The sequence below is a fragment of the Neoarius graeffei genome, chromosome 20 (assembly GCF_027579695.1).
Source record: "Neoarius graeffei isolate fNeoGra1 chromosome 20, fNeoGra1.pri, whole genome shotgun sequence".
Taxonomy (NCBI): domain Eukaryota; kingdom Metazoa; phylum Chordata; class Actinopteri; order Siluriformes; family Ariidae; genus Neoarius; species Neoarius graeffei.
Genome location: NC_083588.1, coordinates 37,523,066 through 37,548,266, shown reverse-complemented (window position 1 = coordinate 37,548,266; position 25,201 = coordinate 37,523,066). Strand labels below are relative to the sequence as shown.

At 41.4% G+C, this 25,201-nt stretch overlaps 1 protein-coding gene across 1 annotated transcript in view; it reads left to right on the top strand.

The window, feature by feature from the left end:
• Nucleotides 1-3,108: 3,108 nt before the first annotated feature.
• tbc1d16 (TBC1 domain family, member 16) overlaps nucleotides 3,109-25,201 on the top strand; it is a 75,335-nt gene continuing 53,242 nt past the window's right edge. The window contains exons 1-2 of the mRNA XM_060901635.1: nucleotides 3,109-3,300; nucleotides 21,254-21,457. Coding sequence (XP_060757618.1) covers nucleotides 21,283-21,457 — 175 coding nt within the window. The 5' untranslated portion in view covers nucleotides 3,109-3,300; nucleotides 21,254-21,282. The remainder of the gene's footprint in view (nucleotides 3,301-21,253; nucleotides 21,458-25,201) is intronic.

Below are 25,201 nucleotides of genomic sequence, written 5' to 3'. Positions count from 1 at the left end.
AAGCTGATGGTGGGTGAGTGAGAGAGAAGCTGATGGTGGGTGAGTGAGAGAGAAGCTGATGGTGGGTGAGTGAGAGATTGAAGCTGATGGTGAGTGAGAGAGAGATTGAAGCTGAAGGAGAGTGAGAGAGATTGAAGCTGAAGGAGAGTGAGAGAGATTGAAGCTGATGGTGGGTGAGTGAGAGAGAAGCTGATGGTGGGTGAGAGAGATTGAAGCTGATGGTGGGTGAGAGAGATTGAAGCTGATGGTGGGTGAGTGAGAGAGAGAGATTGAAGCTGAAGGAGAGTGAGAGAGATTGAAGCTGATGGCGGGTGTGTGAGAGAGATTGAAGCTGATGGCGGGTGTGTGAGAGAGAAGCTGATGGCGGGTGTGTGAGAGAGAAGCTGATGGCGGGTGAGTGAGAGAGAAGCTGATGGCGGGTGAGTGAGAGAGAAGCTGATGGCGGGTGAGTGAGAGAGAAGCTGATGGTGGGTGAGTGAGAGAGAAGCTGATGGTGGGTGAGTGAGAGAGAAGCTGATGGTGGGTGAGTGAGAGAGAAGCTGATGGTGGGTGAGTGAGAGAGAAGCTGATGGTGGGTGAGTGAGAGAGAGATTGAAGCTGAAGGAGAGAGAGAGATTGAAGCTGAAGGAGAGAGAGAGAGATTGAAGCTGATGGTGGGTGAGTGAGAGATTGAAGCTGAAGGAGAGTGAGAGAGATTGAAGCTGATGGTGGGTGAGTGAGAGAGAGATTGAAGCTGAAGGAGGGTGAGAGAGAGATTGAAGCTGATGGTGGGTGAGAGAGAGAGATTGAAGCTGATGGTGGGTGAGAGAGAGAAGCTGATGGTGGGTGAGAGAGAGAAGCTGATGGTGGGTGAGTGAGAGAGAAGCTGATGGTGGGTGAGTGAGAGAGAAGCTGATGGTGGGTGAGTGAGAGAGAAGCTGATGGTGGGTGAGTGAGAGAGAAGCTGATGGTGGGTGAGTGAGAGAGAAGCTGATGGTGGGTGTCTGAGAGAGAAGCTGATGGTGGGTGTGTGAGAGAGAAGCTGATGGTGGGTGAGTGAGAGAGAAGCTGATGGTGGGTGAGTGAGAGAGAAGCTGATGGTGGGTGAGTGAGAGAGAAGCTGATGGTGGGTGAGTGAGAGAGAAGCTGATGGTGGGTGAGTGAGAGAGAAGCTGATGGTGGGTGAGAGAGAGATTGAAGCTGATGGTGAGTGAGAGAGAGATTGAAGCTGAAGGAGAGTGAGAGAGATTGAAGCTGATGGTGGGTGAGAGAGATTGAAGCTGAAGGAGAGAGAGAGAGAGATATTGAAGCTGATGGTGGGTGTGTGAGAGAGAAGCTGATGGTGGGTGAGAGAGAGATTGAAGCTGATGGTGAGTGAGAGAGAGATTGAAGCTGAAGGAGAGTGAGAGAGATTGAAGCTGAAGGAGAGTGAGAGAGATTGAAGCTGAAGGAGAGTGAGAGAGATTGAAGCTGAAGGAGAGAGAGAGATTGAAGCTGAAGGAGAGAGAGAGAGACTGAAGCTGAAGGAGAGTGAGAGAGACTGAAGCTGAAGGAGAGTGAGAGAGACTGAAGCTGAAGGAGAGTGAGAGAGACTGAAGCTGAAGGAGAGTGAGAGAGACTGAAGCTGAAGGAGAGTGAGAGAGATTGAAGCTGATGGTGTGTGTGTGAGAGAGAAGCTGATGGTGGGTGAGTGAGAGAGAAGCTGATGGTGGGTGAGTGAGAGAGAAGCTGATGGTGGGTGAGTGAGAGAGAAGCTGATGGTGGGTGAGTGAGAGAGAAGCTGATGGTGGGTGAGTGAGAGAGAAGCTGATGGTGGGTGAGTGAGAGAGAAGCTGATGGTGGGTGAGTGAGAGAGAAGCTGATGGTGGGTGAGTGAGAGAGAAGCTGATGGTGGGTGAGTGAGAGAGAAGCTGATGGTGGGTGAGTGAGAGAGAAGCTGATGGTGGGTGAGTGAGAGAGAAGCTGATGGTGGGTGAGTGAGAGAGAAGCTGATGGTGGGTGAGTGAGAGAGAAGCTGATGGTGGGTGAGTGAGAGAGATTGAAGCTGATGGTGGGTGAGTGAGAGAGAAGCTGATGGTGAGTGAGAGAGAGATTGAAGCTGATGGTGGGTGAGTGAGAGAGAAGCTGATGGTGGGTGAGTGAGAGAGAAGCTGATGGTGGGTGAGTGAGAGAGAAGCTGATGGTGGGTGAGAGAGAGAGATTGAAGCTGAAGGAGAGTGAGAGAGATTGAAGCTGAAGGAGAGAGAGAGATTGAAGCTGAAGGAGAGTGAGAGAGATTGAAGCTGAAGGACAGAGAGAGATTGAAGCTGAAGGAGAGAGAGAGAGATTGAAGCTGAAGGAGAGAGAGAGAGAGATTGAAGCTGAAGGAGAGAGAGAGATTGAAGCTGAAGGAGAGAGAGAGAGATTGAAGCTGAAGGAGAGAGAGAGAGATTGAAGCTGAAGGAGAGAGAGAGATTGAAGCTGAAGGAGAGAGAGAGAGATTGAAGCTGAAGGAGAGAGAGAGAGATTGAAGCTGAAGGAGAGTGAGAGATTGAAGCTGAAGGAGAGTGAGAGAGATTGAAGCTGAAGGACAGAGAGAGATTGAAGCTGAAGGAGAGAGAGAGAGATTGAAGCTGAAGGAGAGAGAGAGAGATTGAAGCTGAAGGAGAGAGAGATTGAAGCTGAAGGTCAGAGACGCGTTCAGTCCAGAGGGATTCACCAACCCGCGCGCGCACACCTGCAGGCTGTGACCTCTAAACGTCACGGCCGCTCCAGAAACAGGAAATTATTATTTTAAAATATTACATTACATTTTAACATTATTTTTATTCTCGTTTTTTTCTTGCTAGTTTTATATTTCTTTGCAATAAACCTCGGTTGTTAAAAAAATATTCTAAAATAAACCCGTCCCTGCTGAGAGGAAGCGGATTCTGTTTCCGGAAGCGGCGGAATTTTCAGAGCTGGCCTTCAGTGTAGTATAGCCGGTTGCCAGATTGGGTGTATTTCCACTCTCCAGACTATTCTTTTTTTATACATTGGCGTGATAACGAACGCATCGTGGTCGAGGATAGTTTTTTAAATGCATGCTCACTTTGGGATTTTTTTAGTGAACTGGGTGGGATGTGAGCCGTTTATGGATTAGAAATTGGTAACCCAATCTGGCAACCCTGAGAAGAGCCAGCAATGTGCCTAGTGAAGTGCTGTGAATAAACACACGCGCACACTCAGTGTCTCCGGAGGGTGCAGGATATTTATCCCGGTCCTGTGACTGGCCTTTTCCTGATGAGGACGAGTTGCGGGATGGACGAGCGGTGAATATCGTCATTTCCTTACGGACTGAAGGTGAGGCCTGGATACGGATTGTTTGTGCTCTTTTTTTTTTAAATTGTATTTATTTATTTCGGACCGTTTGAAGGCAGCCTCTGACAGCGTCCCATACGGTGGCAGCCTGTGATGACGTGTCTGGTTTTATGAGTAAACCCGAGCCTCTGATGATGATGATGCGCTTTCAGGACATGTGTGATGCTCCCGCTGCATGTCGTTATGAAACAGTGTTTGATCGAAAATAATCCTGTCAAAATGTCCGAGCATCATCTCCATCTGATCAGGCCCAGCGACCTCCAGCCTGCAGCTTCCCTTCAGAGACACAGGGAGTGAACATCTGCACCAACTATTCCCCGAAACACCCGACTGGATTATAATTTTAACTATTGATCAAGATTTTGTTTGCTTGCTTGTGTGGTTTGCTTACTTGTTTTTGCTTGTGTGTGCTTGCTTGCTTGTTTGTTTGCTTGCATTTGTGCTTGCTTGCATTTGTGCTTTTGTGCTTGTTTGTGTGCTTACTTGTTTTGTTTGCTTGCTTGTTTGTGTGCTTGTGTGGTTTGCTTGTTTGTTTGTGTGTGTGCTTGTTTGCTTGCTTGTTTGTTTTTGTTTGTTTACTTTCATTTGTGCTTGTGCTTGCTTGCATTTGTGCTTACTTTTTTGTTTGCTTGCTTGTTTGTTTGTGTGCTTACTTTTTTGTTTGCTTGCTTGTGTGCTTGCTTGTGTGGTTTGCTTGTGTGTGCTTGCTTACTTGGTTTGTTTGTTTGCTTGTTTGTTTGTTTGTTTGCATTTGTGCTTTTGTGCTTGTTTGTGTGCTTACTTGTTTTGTTTGCTTGTTTGTGTGCTTGCTTGTGTGGTTTGCTTACTTGTTTTGTTTGCTTGTTTGTGTGCTTGCTTGTGTGGTTTGCTTACTTGTTTTGTTTGCTTGTTTGTGTGCTTGCTTGTGTGGTTTGCTTACTTGTTTGCTTGTGTGTGCTTGTTTGCTTGTTTTTGTTTGTTTGCTTGCATTTGTGCTTTTGTGCTTGTTTGTGTGCTTACTTTTTGTTTGCTTGCTTGTTTGTGTGCTTACTTTTTGTTTGCTTGCTTGTGTGGTTTGCTTGTTTGTTTGCTTGTGTGCTTGCTTACTTGTTTTGTTTGTTTGCTTGCTTGTGTGCTTGCTTGTTTGCTTGCATGCTTGTTTGCTTGTCTCTTTTTTTTTTTTTGCTTGCTTGCATGCATGTTTTTTGCTTGCTTGTGTTTGCTTCATTTTGTTTTTTGTTTGTTTGTCATCACTAGTTCTATAAATTACTCAAATTACCCTGGAGGACTTGCACTAAACTCTGTACACAGCTTTGTCATTTTCATCCACTTCATACTGCTCAGTAGGATTAAAGCCGTATATATGTGTGATAAGAACACACATACAGTGCTATGTGCTGCTTGTGTGTGTGTGTGTGAGAGAGAGAGGAGGGGAAAAAGTGCCAGTGTCCTAGAGGTCATGACAGTAATGCAAGATATGAGCAAAATCATATGCTTTACTACTGAGGCTTTTTTTTTTTTAAGTAGGGTTTTACCTTCATGGTATTCTGAGACCCTGAGAAATTTGTACTAGAAGAAGCAGCCTTTGTTTGTCACATGCACATTTCAAGCACAGTGAAATTCATCCTCTGCATTTAACCCATCTGAAGCAGTGAAGACACGCATGCGCGCACACACCCAGAGCAGTGGGCAGCCACACTACAGTGCTCGGGGAGCAGTCAGGGGTCCGGTACCTTGCTCAAGGGCACTTCAGCCCAAGGCTGCCCCATATTAACCTAACTGCGTGTCTTTTGAACTGTGTGGGAAACCGGAGCACCCAGAGGAAACCCATGCTGACACGGGGAGAACATGCCAACTCCACACGGAAAGGCCCTCACTGGCCGCTGGGCTTGAACCTGGACCTTCTTGCTGTGAGGCGACAGTGCTAACCACTACACCACCATGCCGCCCACGAGCGTGGTGTAAGGATTGTTTTTGAAGGACATGACAAAACACTCTCTTGTACTAGAAGGGCACACGGTAGAGTGCATACCTCTGCCAGGCCACATATTATCAACATCAAATCACTTGAACCTAGGATAAAGCTGTACACCAAATTTCATCAAAACCCATTCACTACTTTTTGGCTTGGGTTGGGAACAGACCAAAAAAAAATCCTGGATGCTCATACACATCTTGATTTGCATCAAAATCTAATCAGCTGTTCCCTGGCCCATGGCTCACTTTTCTTCAAAATTTCATCAAAATCCGTTCATTACTTTTTGAGTTATGTTGGGAACAGATAAACAAGCAAAGGTGAAAACATGACCTCCTCCAACACAGTCAGTGGAGGTAAGAATAAGTCTGATAAAGGTGTCTGCAGAATTTTGTAAATATTAACATACAGCTTTTATGATTTATCAAGCCATTTAAAAAAAAAAGTAGGTTTAGAAAATCTAAATTGTATCTTACTAAATTCCTCGTTATGAAGTAAGGCTACACAACATATTCCATATCAGCAGTTAGTGGTGCTTGAAAGTTTGTGAATCCTTTAGAATTTTCTATATTTCTGCATAAATATGACCTAAAACATCATCAGATTTTCACACAAGTCCTAAAAGTAGATAAAGAGAACCCAGTGAAACAAATGAGACAAAAATATTATACTTGGTCATTTTTTTATTGAGGAAAATGATCCAATATTACATATTTGTGAGTGACAAAAGTATGTGAACCTTTGCTTTCAGTATCTGGTGTGACCCCCTTGTGCAGCAATAACTGCAACTAAACGTTTCCGGTAACTGTTGATCAGTCCTTCACACCGGCTTGGAGGAATTTTAGCCCATTCCTCCATACAGAACAGCTTCAACTCTGGGATATTGGTGGGTTTCCTCACATGAACTGCTCGCTTCAGGTCCTTCCACAATATTTCGATTGGATTAAGGTCAGGACTTTGACTTGGCCATTCCAAAACATTAACTTTCTTCTTCTTTAACCATTCTTTGGTAGAACGACTTGTGTGCTTAGGGTCGTTGTCTTGCTGCATGACCCACCTTCTCTTGAGATTCAGTTCATGGACAGATGTCCTGACATTTTCCTTTAGAATTCGCTGGTATAATTCAGAATTCATTGTTCCATCAGTGATGGCAAGCCGTCCTGGCCCAGATGCAACAAAACGGGCCCAAACCATGATACTACCACCACCATGTTTCACAGATGGGATAAGGTTCTTGTGCTGGAAGGCAGTGTTTTCCTTTCTCCAAACATAACGCTTCTCATTTAAACCAAAAAGTTCTATTTTGGTCTTATCCATCATGGTTCACATATTTTTGCCACTCACAGATATGTAATATTGGATCATTTTCCTCAAATAAATGATCAAGTATAATATTTTTTGTCTCATTTGTTTAACTGGGTTCTCTTTATCTACTTTTAGGACTTTGTGTGAAAATCTGATGATGTTTTAGGTCATATTTATGAAGAAATATAGAAAATTCTAAAGGGTTCACAAACTTTCAAGCACCACTGTATGACAATTCTGGATTTCATAGTCACCCGCCCCCAAGACTGTTTAATATGTTTCCTGTGATCTAACAAATGTCGGTGGACACAGTTTGGTCAAAAATAATCAAGTCTTAACCATCGCATGGTGTGCTCACAATTGTAATATATATCAAATCACATCATGCAGCTCTTGCCAACTTGTGCATGTTGCTTGCTAGACAATTGACGTACAATGTTTGTCATGTCACTTGGTCTTGTGTTTTTCAGCCAGCTGACTTTAAACTTCTCTTTTCTCTCAGTCACTGCTGCAAAGGGCCATACTGCTGACTGCAGCACTTTTTACCTTCTTTCTTGCTCAAAGTTGCCCTTTTCTCCTTTTCTGTGACTTGTGACCTGAGCGATATCACATTTTAAAGATGCAGCATTATTGCTATTCCAACTGCAAATATGACCCCCCCCCCCCAACCCGCACGCGCATACGGGTGCAGTGATTGCATCCTGTTAAAGTTGTTCTCAGAGAGCAAAGGTCAATAGGTCATTTGTCATGAGGAGCCAGTCACACATCTGGAACAGCAGGCACGCTTCAGAAATTATGCATCTGTCACGTCAGTAAGCATGTGCTAATAATTATCAGTTACATCATGTGACAACATTCAGCATGAAACTAATTCAATAGTGGTGTTACAGGGGACGTTTTGGAAACCAGTCAATCTCACTCTGTTCCTGTCGGCTGCCGAGGTAGACACCGTTTTTGAATAGCAGTTGCATGCGACTGAGATCTAACAGTCCTGTGTCTTCTAATACACCTTTAACCTTGGTTAAAAATCTTCAGAGCTGCTTCACATGAGTACGTCTCAGAAAGCAGTCCTTTAATTTCTAATCCGTTAGAGAAATTAGATTAGACCTAGTTGATATGACAATATCGATATTGTGATCAATTACATCATGATACAATTTTCCGTTTTTTTTTTTTTTATATATAGATATAGATATAGATCGGGCGATAGATAGATATAGGGCGGCACGGTGGTGTAGTGGTTAACGCTGTCGCCTCACAGCAAGAAGGTCCGGGTTCGAGCCCCGTGGCTGATGAGGGCCTTTCTGTGTGGAGTTTGCATGTTCTCCCCGTGTCCACGTGGGTTTCCTCCGGGTGCTCCGGTTTCCCCCACAGTCCATAGACATGCAGGTTAGGTTAACTGGTGACTCTAAATTGACCGTAGGTGTGAATGTGAGTGTGAATGGTTGTCTGTGTGTCAGCCCTGTGATGACCTGGCGACTTGTCCAGGGTGTACCCCGCCTTTTGCCCGTAGTCAGCTGGGATAGGCTCCAGCTTGCCTGCGACCCTGTAGAACAGGATAAAGCGGCTAGAGATGTATAATTTTTTAAAATAAGAATTACAAACTGACAAAGCAGTTGATTTGATGTAAAAAAAAAAAAGTACTACATTTTTTTTTTCTCCTTTTAATGTTAAATGTTTTTAAATAAATAAATGTATATCTTGTGATAGACATCATGTATCATAAAAGTAGCTTTGAGAATCATGATAGAATGTTTTGTCATGTCACTGACCCCTAATTGACATGATATAAAAAATGTACTATCAGCCAGGGGTGTTGTGACTTTCAGTGTGTAAACTGTGCATGAATAGTTACTCAAACTTCCACTGGGGGGGAAAGTTGATTCCAGATTACTTGGCGAATCAGATCACGCAACACCGTTCCACAAATATCGACATCCAGATAATTATTTATTATAATAATAATAATAATAATAATAATCGGTATGTGGTATTAAGTGAACAAAACAGTTTTTATTTAAAATTTGTTTTGCATAGACTTATTTAGTACAAAATATCTTTTATATAAATATACACTACCGTTCAAAAGTTTGGGGTCACTTTGAATTGTCCTTATTTTTGAAAGAAAAGCACTGTTCTTTTCGATGAAGATCACTTTAAACTAATCAGAAATCCACTCTATACATTGCTAATGTGGTAAATGACTATTCTAGCTGCAAATGTCTGGTTTTTGGTGCAATATCTCCATAGGTGTATAGAGGCCCATTTCCAGCAACTCTCACTCCAGTGTTCTAATGGTACAATGTGTTTGCTCATTGCCTCAGAAGGCTAATGGATGATTAGAAAACCCTTGTACAATCATGTTAGCACAGCTGAAAACAGTTGAGCTCTTTAGAGAAGCTATAAAACTGACCTTCCTTTGAGCAGATTGAGTTTCTGGAGCATCACATTTGTGGGGTCGATTAGATGCTCAAAATGGCCAGAAAAATGTCTTGACTATATTTTCTATTCATTTTACAACTTACGGTGGTGGTAAATAAGTGTGACTTTTCATGGAAAACACAAAATTGTCTGGATGACCCCAAACTTTTGAACAGTAGTGTATCGATGTCGGTGTTTAAGTAAATGAGGAAGTAATTCTCATCTCATCATATTATCTCTAGCCGCTTTATCCTGTTCTACAGGGTCGCAGGCAAGCTGGAGCCTATCCCAGCTGACTACGGGCGAAAGGCGGGGTACACCCTGGACAAGTCGCCAGGTCATCACAGGGCTGACACACAGGCTACATCCACACGACAACGGCAACGAGATGTTATTTAAAAAAATATCGCGTCCAAATGGGCACCGATCAGTAAAATATCAGGTCCATATGGCAACGCAACGCTTGCTGAAAACGATGCAATACACATGCCACACCTCTAGGGGCGCTGTAAGACGGTCCCTTCGGAGACACTAGAACAATAGAAGAAGTAAGGACGCATGCGCATAAACTATTATGCGCGAGACTTCATATTAGCCACAAAGTCAGAAAAATCTGTTCGTAAAATTACATTATAATGACCAAATACAATGAAAAGTATTTTTCCAGTCTCACCGGTGAAAGGTAATCCCATGTGATCTCGTTTGGACGGTAAATCTGTTGGTACAGTTAAACGCAGCACATGAATGAGGCATCTTTATTCTCCGCTTTGACCCATCCAATATGGCGGCGAGGATGACGTATGATTCTACGCGGAAGGCGGCGTCTTTAATGGTCCGGAATAAATTGAATGCTACACGTTGATGGATTAATTTGTTGTTCTACGCCTTTTTTGAGGAATGTATTGTAGGACTTAAACCAACATCTGAAGAGGTGAGATCGCTCCTTTTTTCCCTATTTTTGCTGGCGGGATTGACTCTGCCTAAGGGCTATTCTCTCTCTCTCTCTCTCTCTCTCTCTCTCTCTCTCTCTCTCTCTCTCTCTCTCTCACTTTGCACCATTATACAATAAATATTCACAGTGAAAATATTTTGTAAGCGCGTTTCATGAACCAAGTTATAGGATTTGTTGACAACTCGCATCGAGTTCGTTACACTTCTACCCGGCGTGAAGCACTCAGTCATGTGGTTGTGATGTCATCCTAAACAAATCTGTTCTACTCATCCAGACGACTTCGCAACGGCAACGTTGCCAGATCTTTCCACTCTGGAACCCGTTCTCAAAAGATTGCGTTTTGGGGCACCCAAAACGCCGGTGCCGTGTGGACGCCAGGCCGAAACGATAAACAATTTTATCGGATTCACCTGAATCCATTGCTGTGTGGACAGGGCCATAGACACAGACAACCATTCACACTCACATTCACACCTACTGTCAATTTAGAGTCACCAGTTAACCTAACCTGCATGTCTTTGGACTGTGGGGGAAACCGGAGCACCCATAGGAAACTCACGTGGACACGGGGAGAACATGCAAACTCCGCACAGAAAGGCCCTCGCCGGCCACGGGGCTCGAACCCGGACCTTCTTGCTGTGAGGCGACAGCGCTAACCACTACACCACCGTGCCGCCCGGAAGTAATTCTAATGCTTGTAAACAAACGAACTGATGTTTAACCTGTGTCAGAAAATCTTTGTTCCACTTTCTAAGTGTTTTTGTAGATCACATTTTGTTAATCATTCGTTGTTGTTGTTTGTATTAATTTCTAGTTTTGTAGTTTACCGATAAATGTCAACAGGCAATTGATATTGTAACCACATGAAAATCCAGGTCAAAGGTCGCATGTCATTTCTCAGACCAAAATATAAAATCTCTACTGATATTGTAATATGTAGTAGATATTTACAACAAACTGCAAAAAAAAAAAAAATTCTGAATGGAATAGAAAAGTCTTTATTTCAAGAATGTAAGGTTTTTTTTTTTTTTTTTTTTAAATGCAAGGAATTTACTTCTGGTCTAATTCTATTTATTGCAGTCGGATTCCAAATACTCTATAAACATTCCATTCTGTTATGAATCAGAAAAATTATTATAATCACAGCACGCTTTTTTTTTTTAAAGTACTTTATCTACAACAATGTTACACAAAGATCGATACGTAACAGTTGTAAATGTCACTTAATTCCACAGGGTTTCGATAATGGTGGACACCGGTGAAAGCGATCACTATTCTCAACACCTCACGTGACTTTTCTCAAACGTGTGTTTAGATACAAAATGGCGACTGTCAAATGAAATGGTAAGAAACAAAGTAGGTTTCGACAAGGAGATCATGAAATATCGGTGAATTTGATCAGTAAACTATGTCCATGATCTCTTTCCACCATGCTTACCTGCGATTATAACGTCCGGGTTTTCCTCAAATTGCTGATCATGCTTAAAAAAAAAAAATTCCATCTCCGGTAACAAGCTGTCATCCGATGACAAGATGAAAGGCCGAGGCGGGTCTTCCGGTTGTTTAATTAACCAGTAATAACTGTTATAACTGAAACTCACTTTTTGTAAAAATTATTTTTTATTTTTTTTTAATTGGTAAATCTGAAAAGCTGTCTAATTATGGACTGTCGATAATTGTAGCCGCTGCTCTGTTCTGGCTACTTGGATGAATCTAAAATATCACTTAATGCTTGTTTACCACATAATTCCATATTTGTTCCATCTGTTATTTCATAGTTTTGAAGTCTTCAGTATTGTTCTACAATGTAAAAAAAAAATAATTCAAAATCCAGAAAGCCTATGACTGAGTCCAAAGCAGGGTTGTAATCGAGTCACTAAACCTTGAGTCAGAGTCCAGTCTCGAGTCCCCAGTGGTCAAGTCCAAGTCGTTAAAGAAAACTTTGAGTTGAGTCCGAGAACAAGACTCCACTCGTGTCATTTGACGGTGGCTGTTGTTGCCTTTATGTGAAACTGTCTCTGCTGCTGTGTTGGACTAATGTTCCTGCTCGACTGCCCCATTTTAGTTAATAGGCTACAGATAAAAAGCTTGTTCATCGCTCAGCAAGCCCCGCCCACTATCAACAGGGCAAATAACACGAGAGAGGGTTAACACGAGCTAGTTCATCGGTCAGCAAGCCCCGCTATCAACAGAGCAATGAACATAGTGCGTCACTTCCTTCTCTGGGTGGAGTCTTACCAAATGACGACTGAAGTTCGAGGTCGTCCCTGTTGTCTCCTCGATAGTTCTTCTACATATGGAACACACAGCAGTGCATTACCACCCCCCCCCCCCCCCCCCCACACCCCCCCCCACACACACACACACACTGCACGAGAAGTCTGTATAAGCCAAGCGGACAATCCTAGGGGCTTCTCTCCAGGCATTTTAGCGCCATTAACATTAGTTTGTTCCTGAACATGACGTATGAGCAGGTGAATGTGCATTCTCTTGCACGAAATTAGCATAAAATTAATGTAGATATAAATATCTTATGCCAAATTATTATGCCATGTTACAAAGAAATAAAAATTTACGAATCCAAATGCAGTTAATGTCCAAGTCATCAGTGCTCAAGTCCAAGTCAAGTCACCAGTTGGACATGAGTACTACAAGCCTGGTCCAAACTTTTGACTGGTACTGGTACTGTGTGTTTGCATTTTAACAGGTTCTATATGGACCCTTTTCTGAAAGGAATATCTGTGTGGTTGAGTTTTATTTCAAACCTGTAATGGCAGGGTGATATTTATCCCTTTTTTAATATAATTAAAAAAAATAAAGAGTAATATCTTAACAGCTGGTAAAATGTTTGCAGTAGCAATGCACTACGACAATTAATATAATTTAACCATACCTTTTCTATTGACAAGTCCAGTTCTTTTGCTTTAAGAGACGAGTGTGATTTCTAATTAAAACTGATGTCGTATGAATGCAAAGAGTATTGTTTAGACGAGCTTATCGCAGTTTCTCACTGCAGGAAACACCGGGTTGAGTTAATCATGAAAGGTAAACAAAGCTGAGAGAAAGACAGCATTACGCAGGCAGAGTTTATGAAACAACATTTGATTAGACTGATCGTGGCCGTATTAGGGGAGAACCTAGGAATGTGGAGTTACAGTATATTTCTGATAAGGAGAAGTTTGTCACATGCAGCAAATAGCAGTCTGCTGCTGGGGCTGAAAAAAGGAAGCCAAGAATGTGTTGTCAAACCCTGTGGTTGCTTTTTGGTGAGGAAGTTTGGATGCAGGTTGAGATTTCCAGACTGCAAGATTTTAAAATGGCTACGTTTTTGTGTGTGTGTGTGTGTCTTTGTCACTCTTTGGTGTATTTGTTCAGGGTGTGACTCCATATGAAATACAGATAACCTGCTGTTGGTCCAGGATGTAGACTTGGCTCTGTCTCCTAACTTTTTTTTTTTCTTATGGAAAATTTTTGGCTAATACTTGTATTAATTATTATTGAGCTCCAAGTAAATAATCCATTTAGGTGACATGGTAGTTACAGTGGTGCTTGAAAGTTTGTGAACCCTTTAGAATTTTCTATATTTCTGCATAAATATGACCTAAAACATCATCAGATTTTCACACAAGTCCTAAAAGTAGATAAAGAGAACCCAGTTAAACAAATGAGACAAAAATATTATACTTGGTCATTTATTTATTGAGGAAAATGATCCAATATTACATATCTGTGAGTGGCAAAAGTATGTGAACCTTTGCTTTCAGTATCTGGTGTGACCCCCTTGTGCAGCAATAACTGCAACTCAACGTTTCCGGTAACTGTTGATCAGTCCTGCACACCAGCTTGGAGGAATTTTAGCCCATTCCTCCATACAGAACAGCTTCAACTCTCCCTGGTGCAAATCCTGGCCAGGATCCTAGCAGGATCTTACCAGGATCTGAAATATAATCCTAAAGGATCTTGTCCAAGATCCTACAGGATCCTGTACAGGATCCTGTAGGATCTTGAACAGGATCCTGTAGGATCCTAACCAGGATCTTGTACAGGATCCTATAGGATCCTGGTAAGATCCTACAGGATTTTGTGAAGGATCCTACAATATCCTATAGGATCCTGGTAAGATCCTACAGGATTTTGTGAAGGATCCTACAATATCCTGCAGGATCCTACAATATCCTACAGGATCCTGTACAGGATCCTACAACATCCTACAGGATCTTGAACAGGGTCATACAATATCCTACAGGATCTTGTACAGGATCCTGTAGGATCTTGGACAAGATCCTTTAGGATTATATTTCAGATCCTGTACAAGATCCTGGTTAGGATCCTGGTAAGATCCTGCTAGGATCCTGGCCAGGATTTGCACCAGGGCTTTTAGATGAATCACATTATTATGAAGGTTATTTTTCAACCAAACATGCTGTTGATTGTACTAGGTTTCATAGTTGAATAAATATGGAACACTGCTCTTTATAACTTTATTCAGGCAAACTCATGAAAACTGTAACTCTGAAATATTATCATGGAATAGTTAAAATTGTCTTCCATATTCACATTATTATGGTTTGTTGAAATAAAGGTCATCATATTTAGCTATATTTAAACCCTAAATCACATATAGTATGTGTGAGCCCTCTTCTGCTCTTGTACAGAAGGATATTTATTTAAGTTTAAAAAAACCTCGCAAAAAAACTTTAAATGCACTATCTATTCAAGAATTTAGGATTAGCAAGCCTTGTTTCCATGCTACCCTGAATTTGCTGAATCAGAGTATTGGGACTTCGTTCGGCAAGAGCCTACTCAGGATCCTGTTGGTATCCAGTTAGGATCTTATTCAGGATCCTACTTAGGATCTTGTTAAGATCCTACAAGAACATACCCAGGATCCTGTTGGTATCCAGTTAGGATCCTGTTCAAGATCTTGTTTAAGATCCTACAAGATCCTAAACAGGATCCTGCTGCAATTGAGTTAGGATCTTATTCAGGATCCTGTTCAAGATCTTGTTTAAGATCCTACAAGATCCTATTCAGGATCCTGAAGCATTCGAGTTAGGATCTCATTCGGGATCCTACTCAAGATCTTGTTTAAGATCCTACAAGATCATACTCAGGATCCTGAAGCATTTGAGTTAGGATCTTATGCAGGATCCCACTCAATCTTGTTTAAGATCCTACTTAGGATCCTGAAGCATATGAGCTAGGATCTTATTCAGGATCCTACTTAGGATCTTTTACAGGATCCTGATACTTTTTCAAGATCTTATACAGGATCATGTTCAAGATCCTATCACTTCCAAGATTTTGGCTCCTTCTAGGATCCTATTTAGGATTCTGCACAGGATCTTATATAGGATCCTATTTCTACTTAGGATCTTAAATAGGAATGTAATCCTGTGCAGGATCCTATTTCTACATAGGATCCTATTCAGGATCTTAAATAGGATCCTATTCAGGATCTTAAATAGGATCCTGTTCCTATGTAGGATCCTATTCAGGATCCCATTCCTAAATAAGATCCTATAGGATCCTACAGGATCCTGCAGGATCCTGTGTAGGATTTGCACCAGGGTCTGGGATGTTGATGGGTTTCCTCACATGAACTGCTCGCTTCAGGTCCTTCCACAACATTTTGATTGGATTAAGGCCAGGACTTTGACTTGGCCATTCCAAAACATATTAACTTTATTCTTCTTTAACCATTCTTTGGTAGAACGACTTGTGTGCTTAGGGTTGTTGTCTTGCTGCATGACCCACCTCCTCTTGAGATTCAGTTCATGGACAGATATTCTGACATTTTTCTTTAGAATTCACTGGTATAATTCAGAATTCATTGCTCCATCAATGATGGCAAGCCGTCCTGGCCCAGATGCAGCCAAACAGGCCCAAACCATGATACTACCACCACTGTTTCACAGATGGGATAAGGTTCTTATGCTGGAATGCAGTGTTTTCCTTTCTCCAAACATAACGCTTCCTATTTAAACCAAAAAGTTCTATTTTGGTCTCATCCGTCCACAAAACATTTTTCCAATAGCCTTCTGGCTTGTCCATGTGATCTTTAACAAACTGCAGACAAGCAGCAATGTTCTTTTTGGAGAGCTTTCTCCTTGCAACCCTGCCATGCACACCATTGTTGTTCGGTGTTCTCCTGATGGTGGACTCATGAACATTAACATTAGCCAATGTGAGGGAGGCCTTCAGTTGCTTAGAAGTTACCCTGGGGTCCTTTGTGACCTCGCCGACTATTACACGCCTTGCGCTTGGAGTGATCTTTGTTGGTCGACCACTCCTGGGGAGGGTAACAATGGTTTTGAATTTCCTCCGTTTGTACACAATCTGTCTGACTGTGGATTGGTGGAGTCCAAACTCTTTAGAGATGGTTTTGTAACCTTTTCCAGCCTGATGAGCATCAACAACGCTTTTTCTGAGGTCCTCAAAAATCTCCTTTGTTCGTGCCATGATACACTTCTACAAATGTGTTGTGAAGATCAGACTTTGATAGATCCCTGTTCTTTAAATACAACCCTGATTCCAAAAAAGTTGGGACAAAGTACAAATTGTAAATAAAAACGGAATGCAATGATGTGGAAGTTTCAGAATTCCGTATTTTATTCAGAATAGAACATAGATGACATATCAAATGTTTAAACTGAGAAAATGTATCATTTAAAGAGAAAAATTAGGTGATTTTTAAATTTCATGACAACACCACATCTCAAAGTTGGGACAAGGCCATGTTTACCACTGTGAGACATCCCCTTTTCTCTTTACAACAGTCTGTAAACATCTGGGGACTGAGGAGACAAGTTGCTCAAGTTTAGGGATAGGAATGTTAACCCATTCTTGTCTAATGTAGGATTCTAGTTGCTCTTGGGTCTTGGGTCTTTTTTGTCGTATCTTCCGTTTTATGATGCGCCAAGTGTTTTTTATGGGTGAAAGATCTGGACTGCAGGCTGGCCAGTTCAGTACCCGGACCCTTCTTCTACGCAGCCATGGTGCTGTAATTGATGCAGTATGTGGTTTGGCATTGTCATGTTGGAAAATGCAAGGTCTTCCCTGAAAGAGACGTTGTCTGGATGGGAGCATATGTTGCTCTAGAACCTGGATATACCTTTCAGCATTGATGGTGTCTTTCCAGATGTGTAAGCTGCCCATGCCACACGCACTAATGCAACCCCATACCATCAGAGATGCAGGCTTCTGAACTGAGCGCTGATGACAACTTGGGTCGTCCTTTTCCTCTTTAGTCCGAATGACACGGCGTCCCTGATTTCCATAAAGAACTTCAAATTTTGATTCGTTTTCCACTTTGCCACAGTCCATTTTAAATGAGCCTTGGCCCAGAGAAGACGTCTGCGCTTCTGGATCATGTTTAGATACGGCTTCTTCTTTGAACTATAGAGTTTTAGCCGGCAATGGTGGATGGCATGGTGAATTGTGTTCACAGATAATGTTCTCTGGAAATATTCTGAGCCCATTTTGTGATTTCCAATACAGAAGCATGCCTGTATGTGATGCAGTGCCGTCTAAGGGCCCGAAGATCACGGGCACCCAGTATGGTTTTCCGGCCTTGACCCTTACGCACAGAGATTCTTCCAGATTCTCTGAATCTTTTGATGATATTATGCACTGGAGATGATATGTTCAAACTCTTTGCAATTTTACACTGTCGAACTCCTTTCTGATATTGCTCCACTATTTGTCGGTGCAGAATTAGGGGGATTGGTGATCCTCTTCCCATCTTTACTTCTGAGAGCCGCTGCCACTCCAAGATGCTCTTTTTATACTCAGTCATGTTAATGACCTATTGCCAATTGACCTAATGAGTTGCAATTTGGTCCTCCAGCTGTTCCTTTTTTGTACTTTTAACTTTTCCAGCCTCTTATTGCCCCTGTCCCAACTTTTTTGAGATGTGTTGCTGTCATAAAATTTCAAATGAGCCAATATTTGGCATGAAATTTCAAACTGTCTCACTTTCAACATTTAATATGTTGTCCTATGTTCTATTGTGAATACAATGTCAGTTTTTGAGATTTGTAAATTATTGCATTCCGTTTTTATTTACAATTTGTACTTTGTCCCAACTTTTTTGGAATCGGGGTTGTAAAACGGTGCCCACTCACACCTGATTGTCATCCCATTGATTGAAAACACCTGACTCTCTAATTTCACCTTCAAATTAACTGCTAATCCTAGAGATTCACATACTTTTGCCACTCACAGATATGTAATATTGGATCATTTTCCTCAATAAATAAATGACCAAGTATAATATTTTTGTCTCATTTGTGTAACTGGGTTCTCTTTATCTACTTTTAGGACTTGTGTGAAAATCTGATGCTGTTTTAGGTCATATTTATGCAGAAGTATAGAACATTCTAAAGGGTTCACAAACTTTCAAGCACCACTGTATTTCTTTTTACAAGGTGTAGCCACAAATTTAATATATTAAGACCATGATTTGCCAAAAATTGTGCCCATAACTTTTGTTCTAGTTAATACAGGGCTTGCAGTTAATTATTTAGCAGGAATGGATGAAAAAGCGTTCACTTTGAGAACTTGTTTAAGCTGAAGTGGGCTAATCATGTTGTAACCCATCTTGCAACACCAGTAACTCCAAAATGTCTCTTATGGGTCAATTCCAGAATTGAAAGATCATCAGTCATCTCCATGCTCAGGCATCTTTATCCACTGTGACATGGTTCATGGTTTAGATTGATTTGTGCTTCACTCTTTTTAAAAGACAGTGCTTGCGATGAGTTAAGGACTTCTTGGTAGTAAAATAGGTTCCCAGAAACTTATGGGTTTAAGATGTATTAATTTGTGGCTACACCATATTAACAATCACTACCATTACTCTACAGTAGCTCTGTAGTAATGCATTGACTTTTAAGGGGAATAAACCTCGAGAATATTGTGTTTGCAAATACTCTCGAATGAAAATTGATGTGATTTGAACATGTTTTTGGTGTTTCCAAAGTGGGTCGCGTTACAAATTATCATTCACAATTAATTATTATGGATGTGATGACTGACCCCTTATACTGTATAATACTGTAATTATCCCCCGCCCAAACAAAGTTTGGCGGGGGATATAGAAACGGGTTCTGGCTGGTTGGCCATCCGTCCGGTCACATTTTCGTTTCCGGGCCATGTCTTTTAAAACTGCTGAATATATCTTCGTGAAACTTTGCATATACATCAAGCAACATGTGAACCGGTGCCTTTTGCTATTTTAGATTTTTGAAAAGTATTTCTCTAATTTTTACATTTAAAAAAAAAAAAAAGACTTTGACTTGGTTTCTAAGAGCAATGTTCGTTTCCGGAGCATATATCCAAAACTATTCATGATACAGATTTGAAACTTGGTAAACATCTTAACAAGGTGATGTAGATGTGCTTTTTCATACTAAAATTTTAATTTTTCATGTTTCCTTGGAAACAATTTCAGCCTTAGTCTCTCAGGTTAGTCTTATGGGTAGGTTTTGTTTCCGGAGCAGAACTTGAAAACTGAGTGGTATGGTCTTGAAAGTTGATGTGTGTTGATTTAAGTAATGTATAAGTGCTTTTTGATACTAAGACATGTGAGAAATTTTAATTTTTTATTCACCTGGACCAAAGGTCTGGTGGGTTTATGCCATGGGCTGCTGAGGTCAGTGTAGAGAGGTAGGGTTGGTTTCCTGCAGCAGAACTTGAAAAATGCGACAGTGTCTTGAAACTTGTTATATAGTTGGTGTATAGATGACTCTGTCTTGTTGTTTTAAGCTCCATTTCTTTAAACATTCATTGTTTTCATGTTCGTTTCAGAGGTTAAACTTGTCGACGTGTACCTGTACAGTTGTCCAAAAGTCTGAGACAACACTGAAAATCTGGGAATTTTTTTTTTCTCATTTAAAATTGGAAATAAACAGAAGTTTTGAAATATTTGAACATTTGCTTTCTTGGTTTTAAATATGTTGAATATTTAATATTCAAGATTCTGCACCATTTCTAGGTCCCTATGTGAATTTTGGCAAATTTTTGATATTGACCATGTTAACTGCTTTGTACAAAAGGTCCGATTTTTTATTTATTTATTTATTTTTATTTTTTTTCCCCTCATGTCTAATCTCTCTTCTGTTGAACCACGTATTCAGACGACACTCCGATGCATTTGATCAAAAATGGATCAAAAGGTTTGGCACAAACTTGTGGCGTCCATCCCAGCTCGAGTTCATTCTGTCATTAAAGCGAAAAGGGGACGAACCAAATACTAAAACTCTGAAATTCCTGGAAATGTTTCAAAGATTCTACTTTACGCTCAAGTTGTTGTCAGTAATGTAATTTTGAAATGAAAACTATGGCATTAAATTAGTAATGAATGCAAAATCGAAGCATTTTCACTTGAGCTCTCAGACTTTTGGATCCCACCGTTTCATAAAATCCAGCTCGTGATGGTGTTTCAGGCCCACTTTACACGGGGATGGTCTGAAACAAAAACGCAAAAGTCCGTTTTCGTTCTCACTTTTTTCCGCGTCTACATGACCGTTTTCAAGGAGGAAATCTGCGTCTATACGGTGACGCATAAATGTGTGGAATTCAATTGGATGTGCATGCCAGGCAGCTAGGTGGTGCTGTGAAAGACCTCCGCTATGTCTGCACGCATGCGCAACGTCTTCCGTCTTGTCTGAGCTGCACATCTGCGCCGCGAAAACTTTGACTACTCTGGCTATGGTAAGTAAGAAAGTAAGTAAAAAAGTAAGAGCATACTATACCCGCCTCTGTTCATTAACGGTATATGTGCAGATTCGGTATAGATGTTCGAAGGACTCCTGGACGTTTATTAAAGCTGCCAGAGCAGCTTGAAGGTCCGTTGGATCGATGTAATCAGACATGCTCTTACTTTTTTACTTACTTTCTTACTTCCCGGGCTGGCATGTACAGTATATGACATGTATGACGTAAACGCGTACCCGACATGAGCAGATCCGAGCAGAGTTTCGCGTATTGGGTAGTTTAGATGGATATGCAACGGGGGCTGTTTTTAACTTATCCACTCTGGAAGGCGTTTTCAATTTTTTTCCGTTTTTCAGCCTCGGAAACGCCGTCCCTGTGTAGACGAAAGGCACTTCCGATAAAATATTTAGTCGTTTTTACCCGACAGCGTCCTCGTGTAAACGGGCCCTCAGTAATCATTTGGTTTCACCTCTGACAGCTTCTGGAACAATTTGTTTGCAGATCTGCTGAAAGACTTGTCTGAAGTTTCCAGTTTCTAAAAACTTTGTGCACAATGCAGTAATACTTCTACTCCTGTGTTTCAGAGGATGGGAGCAGTAGCCAAGCACTGGAGATGTCATTCGGTCGGCTGCTGCGGCGTGCTTCATCCAAAGCCTCTGACCTCTTGACCTTCAATGCGGGCTCGGCAGGGTCACGGTCCGTGCAGGACGGGGAGATCATCTTCTCCAAGAACAACGTGTGTGTGCACCCGGCTGAGTCCGTGCCCGGCCTGCCCGAGCATCACCCAGGTACTGCACTCCAACTATGCACCAAGCAAATGCAGTAAATTAAGGATGATTGAAAAGCTCAGTCATTTTTTAAAAAATAATTTCCAGCCAGTGTGGTGGTGTTTCTTAATATGGTGGTGTGACAGGATGGTTATTTATTTATTTTCCCCTGCATGCTTGTGGGAAGGTTCTAGTCTACTGCTCACTTCACTCAAGCTACAGCGGCTTTCATGAGTAACTTCATTCAGCTAACCTTTCGGGGTGTACCGATTGGATGATGTGGATCATTGCATGGTAAATTGAAACACAATGTCCTGTCAGAAGATTCAGAATCGAAATCATATTGTATTTTGTGGAAATCTGATGCTTACACCCCTAATTATGTAGCCTCTGATGGTAGCAAAAGGGATGAATATTTATGCAATTATTATTTTAATGTGGGGGTGGGGAGGAGGAACTATACCAGCTTTAACTTCCTGTGCCACCCAAATAATTTTCCTCCTGCTCCAAGCAGCTGGTTAGTGAGACATGAGAGCATGTTCGTGAGAACTCCCTCAATCAGCTGTGAACAACTTGAACTTGTGACAAGCTTGTTATTCCTAAAAAGTTTAAATAGCACAAATGTGCAAATTCTTTGTGTTGGATTTTTTTTTTCTCTTGCTTACATTCAGAAATACAAATAATTTATATAAATGGCACACAGTGCCTCCAAAAAAATATTCACCCCTCGTGGTTATTTCTCTTTTTATTGTATTGCAACATCAAATTAAAATATTGTAAAATAGTTTTTTTTTTTCTTCCTGCTCTTTTTAAAGTGACTGTCTTGGTGTTTGTACTCGAGTCCAGTCTCGAGTCCCCAGTGTTCAAGTCTAAGTCATTTAAAGAAAATTTTGAGTCAAATCCAAGTCGAGTCCACTATTGATCTGAGTCGAGTCTGAGAACAAGACTCCAACCGCACCATTTGACGGTGGCTGTTTCTGCCTTTATGTGAAACCGTCTCTGCTGCTGTGTTGGACTAATGTTCCTGCTCGACTGCTGCATTTTAGTTAATAGGCTACAGATAAAAAGCTTGTTCATCACTCAGCAAGCTCTGCCCACTATCAACAGGGCAAATAACATGAGAGAGGGTTAACACTTGCTAGTTTATCGCTCAGCAAGCAAGCCCTGCTATCCATGAACATGGCGTGTCACTTTCTTCTGAGCAATGAGCATAGCGTGTCTCTTCTCTGGGTGGAGCTTACCAAATGATGATTGAAGTTCGAGGTCGTCCCTATCGTCTCTTCGATAGTTCTTCTACATATGGAACACATAACAGTGTGGTGTGTGTGTCCCCCCCCCCCCCCCCCCCCCCCACACTGCACAAGAAGTCTATATGAGGAATTTTATGTATAAATTTGTGTCGACTGTTGGTGTCAAAAAACAGATTAATAATTGCATTCACTGACACTAAACAGAGTGACACAAGGTACACCTCTAGGATGTGGAAACATTGGAATAGATGTTTTTTTATATATATATATATATATATATATATATATATATATATATATATATATATACACACACACACTGATATGTGTTGATCTTGTATTTGTATTGTCTTTTTATGTCTTTTATATGGAACTATGAGTCTGGAATAAAGTATTCATCATCATCATAATATATAAGCAAAGCAGGCAATCCTAGGGGCTTCTCTCCAGGCATTTTAGCACCATTAACATTAGTTTGTTCCTGAACATGACGTATGAACAGGTGAATTGCATGAAAAATAAATATCTTATGCCAAATTATGGCATGTTACAAAAAATAAAGAAAAAATCAGAGTCCTCGTTTCCAATTTACGAGTCCGAATGCAGTTACTGCACAAGCCCGAGTCATCAGTGCTCAAGTCCGAGTCAAGTCACGAGTCCTTAAAATTAGGGCACGAGTCAGACTCGAGTCTGAATCCTGGACTCGAGTACTACAAGCCTGGACTGTCTACAGAAATAAAATTAAATCAAATTATTTAGATATCCTAAGAATGATTTAAAAAATCTCAACTGCTTAATTGATAAGTATTGACCTCGCTTTCTTTTTAAGTCTAAATTATGACTAGTATTTAATTTCAGAGAGCTCAAAGCTAAAATGGCATTTCAGATCGGTCCTGAAATCATGATGACCAACTGCCCATGCAGTTCTGAGATGAAGTCCTTTGGAGGAAAAAAGCTGTTGAAGGTAATAATAAAAACAACAACAAAGCTTTGAACTTTCCAAGGAGCTCTGTGAAATCCGTTATAAAAAAGGGGAAAAATTTGGCACGACCCAAACCCTACCATGATCAGGCTGTCCTTCCCAATTGAGCTCATAGGCAAGAAGGACAATTATGAGAGAAGTGTCCAAGAGACCACTTAGGACACTGAAGGGGTTACAGAGCTCACTGGCTAAAATAGGAGAACCTATGGGAGAGTAGCCAGAAGGAAAACCACTTCTGAGAAAGCTAAAATAAAGGCACATCTGGGGTTTTCTGGAAGGCATGTGACAAAATCTGAGGGCTTTTGAAGGGAAAAAAAAAAAGATTTTGAGCCATTTGGACTAAAAGCAAAGCACTATGGTGCAGACTCTGGCACCACCACTTCTGCTATCAAAGGTGGTGGTGGTAGCATCATGTTCTTGGGTTTCTTTTCAGCGGGAGAAACCTGGACAGCTTGTTGCCATCAAAGGCAACATTTGATGGAGCCAAATACAAGCAAATTCTTGAAGAGAACTTGTTCTAGTCAGCCAGAAACCTCTGTCTAGGGTGAAAATTTACATCCCATAAAGACAGTGAGCCAAAGCACAAGGCAAATACTACAAAGGAATGGTTTGGTGTGAGGGAGTTTGGCCTAGTCAAAGCTGAGACCTCAATCCAAATGAAAATCTGTGGTGTGGTCTGAAAATTGCTGTCCACAGACATCCTCCATTTCATTAGGGTGAGTTGGAGGATTGGGAGTGGAAACCTCAAGATCAAAATGTGCAAAGGTCATAGAGACGTATCTGAGATAATCTAAGCTGTAATTACTGCCAAGTTTTGACTGGGGGGGTACTCATCAGTAAGGCAGTGTTTTTGGATTTTTTTTTTTTTTAAATCATTTTGAGAACATTTTAAGTAGTTGATTGAATTTTATTTCTGCAGTGTGTCACTTCAAAAGGAGCATTTGCAAACAAGATCAACTGTGAGCTACTGCTCACTTGCGTATCCCCCCCCGCTCTCGCTTATATCAGAATGCAAGCAATAAAAGGAATGACACTTATTTGTTGAAGTCAACATTCATAATAATTAACCCTGAAACAAGTAAGTAAAGAGCAGTGTTCTGTAGCCTGGCTAACGCGACTTCAAAGCTCTCCGAGCATTTGGTCTGGCCAAGATATTCAGCCCAACCATTTCCCAGAGCCCGTGGTTGACCCGCCTCCCTGAAATGCCTCGGTTTGGTCGAAGCCAGAAAAGGCTGTGACGAAGCTTAAACCAATCACATCACTTATTCCTCTGACGTATGTGATGCGACGGGGCTAACTGGTAGATTAAACTCTTACCGAAGCCAGTCGGGAGCAAGGCGAAAACGTCCTTCCTTTCAATAAATACCTCCAGGGCTGCTCTTTGCTCCGTTTTCAATGAGAACTTCCCGTTGAATGCTTTCAATACAGCATCTACCGCTGTGTTAAAGGCTTGCCGCTGCTCCATGTTCGTGATGTGAATGAAGCGCTTCCGGCATGGATTCTGTAAACAATCTATGGCTTCCGGTCGCAGTT